Here is a 7,470-nt window from a genome sequence, read left to right as displayed (position 1 = left end):
AATTTGATACAACAGTTAATAGTGATTTTTATATTGAAAATTGAATTTGAAGTATTGAATATGAAAGAGATGATCAGTAACGACCCGACTGATCACTACACACAGCACAGCACACCGGAAACACCAGACAGAAAAGAACAAGTATATAAATATAGGATCTAGAATATATATATACAAGGTCCCAATCCGACTAGAGTTAGAGTGTACAAAACAAAATACATCCATCATTTGCTAACTAAGTAGATAAATACATCAAAAGAAATAAACTTCATCTGCCAGCTGCAGACCTTCCTCAGCAAAACATCAACCTAACCCTGCCTTGCTCCCACACAAAAGTATGATCATCGCAGCTCAAACATATGGAAACAGCGAAGGGTAAGCTAGTGAAAATAATCATCATACATATATGAAATATGAAGGATAAACAACTACAGCTATCAGCACATCAGCCAGCTTAACAACATTAGATTAAATATCACAACATTCAGCAACAACAGTACCGACATAGCGGCTATAACAGTTTCACAATAGTGGCTAATAACAGCACCGGCATAGCGGCTATAGTACCACAATAGTGGCTAATAACAGCACCGACTTAGCGACTACAGCAGCACCACAATAGTGGCTAATAACAGCACCAACATAGCGACTAATAACAGCACCGACATAGCGGCTACAGCAGCACCACAATAGTGGCTAATAACAACACCAACATAGCGGCTAATAACAGCACCGACATAGCGGCTAATAACAACATACATCTCAGCACAGCACAGCAATATACATCACATACGACTTAAATCAGCATACAACACAACTCAGCTTAACACCTAAACACAGCTCACAGCACAACCTAACATCCTTGATTAGCAATAACTTCTAATAGCACATCATATTCATCAAGTTTGGCTTAGTTCAGCATATATCTACATTTGTCAGCAATTTTCAGCATATAAATCATCATCTCATCCGCGCCTGGCGCACTCATGGTCGCGCCCGGCGTGGCACAACCAGAGAGCACCAGGGATCATCGCGCCCGGCGCAATTCCTATTGCGCTCGGCGTGATAGGAGGCAGAGACCTCACAAGGTCTCATAAGCCCGGCGTGCAAACCCGCGCTCGGTGCAAGGTAAGTAGAGACCTTCCCAGGGTCTCACGCCCGGCACAATATAAATTGCGCCTAGCGCCACCTATGGCAGAGACTCCCAAGGAGTCCCCACGCCCGGCGTGACAAAGTCCCGCCCGGCGCCACATCAGAACCACAAAACTTGAGTAATCTACTGATATCGCGCCCAACGCCTTCTCACTACGCCCGGCATAGGCCATCTAGAGGCTCACATTCTCAAGCTCGCCCGGCGCATACACCACTGCTCCCAGCGTGCTTGCCTAATGAAGCCCTCTGATGGTCATGCGCCCAGCGTGAAGAACTGCGCCCGACGTGATACCCAGCAGCAACTCACTAAGTTCGAAAAATCTCTTCAAACCCTGCAAAAATAACCAGGAAAAACCACATGCAATCGGCCCAAAGTACTACATTTTCATCAAACATCACGAAAAACCCTTCATTTTCAACATGCAACCATTAAATCAAGAAAACCCAAATTTTCATCCAAAACCCTCAAACTCCAAAAATCCATTTTTTACTAACATTCAGCCAAAATCAACCAATACCAACAGATAATGAGTTTCTAGCACTCAATTTTCATCCAAAAACAACGAAAAACCTAGCTTCCCTTACCTCGGTAGAAGAATCCGAGCTTCCGGGAATAGGAGAACGAAAGAGAAGAAGAAGAAGCTTGAAAACGAACGGGGAAGAGAGACAACTTTAGCTAGCCCCACCTAAGCTTGATCAGCACCTTCAAATCCAAGGTCACCACAAGGAAGAATAATCAGCCACAAGGAAAAGGAGAGAGTGAGAGTGAGTTGAGAGAAGAAGTGAGTGAGAAGAGAAAGAGAGGGGGTTTTACGGGACCTCACATGATCAAATAATTTAAATAAATAAAAAAAGATGAATTATCATAAAAAAATAAAATTAATACATTAATAAAAAATTTATCATCAGATAAATTTAAACTGTTCAATTTAATAATTTATATTTTTAATAATACTTTTTTTTTCTTCATTCATGAATCACATGAAAAATACATATTATTTTACTGGTTTACATGTGAACCATATAAAACCTAGATTCACCATAAATTTTGCCTTTAAAATAATAATTATGTTAAGTTATATGGCAGTAATTTTATGTTGTCAAATAGGAGTATATCCATATATATGAGTTGCGTTAGACTGATTTTAGATAAGTATGTTACCTAATCTAATAAAAATTTAACGGTTGGGCTGAGTTAGATTTGCCTATTCTATTTTTAAATTTAACACAATCCATCTTGATGACAAACGAGTTTGATTGGGATGGTTCAATTACATTAATAATTAAGTTTATTATTTTTGCAAAATTTTTAATATTTTATAAAAAGATAAATTATTTGATATTTTATTGTAAATACATTATTATCAATAAATAAAATAAATAATGATATAAAATGAATTTATTAATTTATTAAATTATTATTAACTCAAACAATTAATATTAATATAAAATAAATTATTCTTCTTATTATTATATATAATTAGATCGAATTAAGTCATGAATTAAAAAATATATAATTCATTATCTAACTTATAAAATATTAAATTTTAATTAAATTAAATTAGATTTAATTCAAACACTAAAAAAAATTAAATTCAAACTCATTAAATCAATTTTAAATCACTTTAGATTCTCTAATTATTCCTACTCGCTATACTGCTTTTATCAAACTCATATTTACTTTTTACGGTCACACCGTCAGTGTGCTGTATTGTCCCATCACTACTAACTTAAAACATTTTTATTTGATAAGATCACCTTTTCTAAAAGCTATAATACTGTTTTATCATATAAGATTTTACATACTAGCATGCAATTAGTTGCTCAAGTTAAAAATCAATATTTGATCATTAATTAAGAAGTATAACCATTCAAACATTACGAAGTATATGAATTCAACCATTTAAATTAACGATCTCTAATGGTGTATTTAGAAAAAAAGATAATTTAGTAACAAATGGAGAAGACGAAGAAGAATTATAAAGAAATTAAAAAATTATATTTGAAAATAAATATTTTAATAAATTTGAGAGAATATTATGATACGATTCTTGTGAATTTTATGGGTGAATTTGTGTGAATACTTAAATTACACAAACCAATGTCTTAATCTAAAATCTATAACTACAAACTTACATATTACTAATCCTATTATTTTACACACAAAAATTTAATTAATTAATACAATATAATTTAACTAGGTAAATTTAGTAAATTAAGTTAACTAAATAGAAATATATGGAGACTAAAATATCTAATTATAAATACATTAGTAAATGAATACTAAAAGAAATATTAGTCACTTAAATAATATTAACTGCAATCATTAAAATACACGTACGTACAAAAGTTCATGTAATTTTTACTAATCTATAATCTATTTTTAAAATAAATCAAATTTTTGACAATATTTTAATTTTTATTTAAACATATTTATTCAACTATATATAAATAATAAAATAATAAAATTGAAAAATTGAAAAACAAATTTCATTTTAAATTATGAATGAAAATTGTTTAAATATGATTTTTGTCCTTATAAATTGTGCATTTTCACTTTTAATCCCTATAAAAATTTTTTTTTTCTGTTTCATCCTCCCTTAACCTTTTAATGTTTCAAAAAGTCTATATTATTCTATAATAATAAAAATGATTTGGTTGTCGAAATACATATTCTATTAATATTATTTAACTTAATCATTGTCACAAAATTATATAATTTTTTTTATTTTTTCCCAACAAAAATACAAAATAGATGGAATTTAGTTTTTTCTTTCATTATTCTTCACTCTTCATCTATGCAAGCCAAGTTGTCTCCCCCGTTCAATGGCTACCAGCCAAGGTTAGTCTTTGCCTTCAGTGACTCTCAGTATTATGCAAGCCACCTATTTAGACGTTGGAGGTGAGTTTTTTCCTCGTGATTTTTAAACCTATTTGTGGGGATGTGTTCCGAGACAATAATGGTGCTTTCATTCTGGGTTTTTCCCTCGTGATTTTTAATAATGTATTGTTATGTGATCGCAATAGTTTTAATGATCTTGATAAACTCTGAGGAGTTGAAGTTAAACCCTGTCGCCCTTTCCTTCCAAACATACTTGGAAAGGAAAACATGAATAGCTTGTCATTGTCAAAATGCTTTTACAACTTGAAATTGAATTAAGCATTTAAGGAAAGTCTTGAGGGGAAAGAAGGGGTTTCACACTTCATATAAAGGTAAAAAAACATAACTATGCCCTTACAGAAGGAATAGGAGTGTTTGTTGCAGAGGTTTTGTGCTAAACAGCCATGGAGATTGGAGATGTTGGGGTCAGGCTCACCACCGATGGTAATGCTTCTTCTAGCCTGCACTGTACTTGTTATGTTTGCCAGAGTTAGGAGACAATATTGTTAGAGCACCAACGTTTAACTACATACATGGGCCAAGGACAAGCATTTAAGCAAACTCAAAAATTATCTACCTCCCTTTCTGGCATGTGTGGCTGTGAGCAAATTGTTGATTATTGAACTTCAAATCCAACAATGTAATTGGGCAGTTTCCAAGTTATTATTTGATCTTCACCTGACCATAACTCTGGTTTTCACAGATTTTGTATATAATAGAAAGTTAGGCACAAAAAGAGCATGCTAGTTTGCTACTGATTACGAAACTAGCAAATATGATCATCCACAGAATGTAACTCACACTAACTATTTTGTCAGTGACGGTGGTTTCTGCTAAAGTGGCATGAAGATAGCATTCGTGTTGAGGTTAATTCTACATGGGATCCATTAAGTCATTATTTCTGCTAACTGGTAATGACATCTCAGACCACATCCTAAAACAATCTCAAAGAAATTTTCTTTAAGCTAATTATTGCATTATCGGTGAGGCGATTGTTGACCTCAAAATGGATCATCCATGGGTGATGTTTTCACATTAAGCAGTGCCAAGTGTTGATTATTCTCCTTTATATATTTATCCACTTAGTCATATTCATTTCTTGCATTCTTAAGGATATAGTTATCAACCCCACATTAAATGGATAGTGTTAAAGTAGTTCGTAATCTAAACTGACTTTAAATTAACTCAGGATAAATCTTTACTTTTTTTACTTTAATTCTATATACTATGCCCAAGATGCCAAAAACCAGTTATTTTAAATATTGATTCAACAGAATAACTAAAGAGAAAGATAGTTCTTGAGTAAGTTTTATTTTCATGATTCAATTGGTTTAGCAAGTAGTCAAACTAAATGAACTCATAAATACATAATAATAAATTATATAATCAAGACCTAAAGTAATTCTTAAAGTACAAGGTGCGGCTATAGGAAGCCAAGTTGCATCGATAGAAATGGGTCTTGAACTTTGGATGTACTTGAAGTTAACAACCCAAACACATTATTACACAGACAATATTCAAGAAATACTTACCTGTTTGCCATCGATTTCAGTTTTGCTGAAAGAAATGTCAACAACATTCTCTAATAGACTTTTTCTATCCACTCTTTACTAGGGAGTAACATTGGGACATCACTAAACAATGATCTTAACCAAATACAAAAGAATGTGTTGCTGCGTTTTTTCCTTTATTATGGAATGACCTGTATATGCAAACACCTAACCTTACTAATTGCTCTAAAATCTAATTACTCTAGGTTGCAGTTTGTTTCAATTTCACATTATCACTCTGACTTCAAAAAGCTAACACTTTCAATAGCCTCATTTTGCCATCTGACCTTATCCCATCTTGTACATCAGGGTAACTAAGAAACTTTGTATCCATACATCTGTCACAGTACTCAACTATATCATTATCATTAATATTAGATGTAATCTAAACTTGGTCAAACATACAAAAAGTCAATATCACATTCGGAAGATGATCAAGAAAGAACTTATACATAAGAAGAAGACTGTTCGAGTTTAAGCAGAACCAGGGTCAAGAACAGGAAGCCTGCAATGCAAGCTGATTGATTTATCGGTCTGATCAGAACCGGGAAGGAAGAACTGAAATATGAGTGTGAGGCAACTTCCCTGCGGAGCAATCCCATAGAAAGCACAATCTGGTCTGGCTAAGTGACAGTGGAGGCTCTTGGCGAAGTGCTTCACACTCACCTGCACAGATTGGCCATCTCCTCTAGAAATGGACCTTGCTGATCGCGTCTGAGCACTGAGATTCTGATCTTCAGCAGGAGCATCTGTTTTCTCTCCGATTACAGGCAGTCTCCGAAACTCAGCACCCAGGCTGATCAGTGTGGTCGAAACCTGCACTCTGAAATCCCCATGCTTACTTATGAACAAGTTCACAACATCGCCAACCAGCTTCATCCGATCCACCAGGTTTAGCAATTGACTCAAGTCAGGCACCTGCATTGGAAAAGGAAATTAGATTGATTCATCTTCTCTTAGCCTAACTTAATCTTACAAAACCAATTTGTAAGATGAGAATTATACCCCACTTATATATATTATTATGAATTTATTCCTAAATGATGTGAGATCTCCATTACACCCTCCTTAGGTCAAGGATTGGACATCTCAGACATGAAATTTGCAGACTAGACATCATAATAGCGGTGGCCTGATAAGCCGTAACTTATCTAACAAAACTAACACATAAGGTAAAGATTATTTCTAACTTATATACACTAGTATTAGTATGACTTTATTCTTAAAGGATGTGGGATTTTTAACAAATCTCCCTCACTTCGAGTATAACCTTGTGTTGTAGGCAACATGTTTTGTGTACAGAATTACCTGAACGAGTGTTTGAGGAATGTCTTGGGCGACGTGGAGAGCGGTCTGAAGGTCGAGGAGGAGAGCGCGCGACAAGGGTTTGGAGATGGGAATATCCTGAATAACGGCGGACTTGCAGGCGCGGGTCTCGAGGGTGAGGAAGGGCATGGGCTGGGTGGAATTGGGAGGGAGTTTCTTGACGAGCTTGATCTCGAGGCGGGCGGAGGAGTGGGAGGCGACGGCGACGGCGCTGCGGAGGGCGCGGAGGAGGAGGGAGAGGTCGAGGGCGAAGGCGATGCGGTCATCGTTCTGGCTGCTGATGCGGTACTCGTGGAAGAGGGACTCCTTCCGGAACTGCGCTATGGACTGGATGCCGTCGCCGTTGAGGAGGTTGTGGAGGAACATGGCGTGGTCCCGTGTCAGACACAGGTGGCACGCTTTCCCCATCTTCTCCAGCGCCGGGAGGAACCTCTTCTCCAGGAGCTTCACGCCGTTCGAGGTTACGAATGCCTTGAATTTCATGCTCCACTACTTTGATTTTCCTCCCACTTCACCACTTCACCGTTTTCGTGGGAAATGGAACACACAATAGGTAATTCG

The 7,470-nt window shown here is 35.8% G+C and overlaps 1 protein-coding gene across 1 annotated transcript; it reads right to left on the bottom strand.

The window, feature by feature from the left end:
* Positions 1-5,922: 5,922 nt before the first annotated feature.
* LOC109794075 (Hus1-like protein) lies at positions 5,923-7,470 on the bottom strand. Its single transcript, XM_020353537.3, has 2 exons — positions 6,892-7,470; positions 5,923-6,501 (listed from the first exon to the last, which is right to left on the bottom strand). Exons 1-2 carry the CDS (start codon positions 7,390-7,392, stop codon positions 6,058-6,060), a joined length of 945 nt encoding a protein of 314 aa, XP_020209126.1. The 5' UTR covers positions 7,393-7,470; the 3' UTR covers positions 5,923-6,057.

This window comes from Cajanus cajan, chromosome 2 (genome assembly GCF_000230855.2).
Source record: "Cajanus cajan strain Asha chromosome 2, NIPB_CcT2T_4, whole genome shotgun sequence".
Taxonomy (NCBI): Eukaryota; Viridiplantae; Streptophyta; class Magnoliopsida; order Fabales; family Fabaceae; genus Cajanus; species Cajanus cajan.
The sequence above is the reverse complement of the archived record's forward strand: the minus strand, read 5'-3'. Positions and strand labels throughout refer to the sequence as shown.

What these genes read in the sequence shown, in the direction of transcription:
- LOC109794075 (XM_020353537.3), bottom strand. Translation starts at nt 7,392, where the DNA reads ATGAAATTCAAGGCATTCGTAACCTCGAACGGCGTGAAGCTCCTGGAG. An exon ending in TTCCTCAAACACTCGTTCAG is followed by an intron (nt 6,502 to 6,891) that starts GTAATTCTGTAC and finishes TTTCCAATGCAG; the next exon opens with GTGCCTGACTTGAGTCAATT.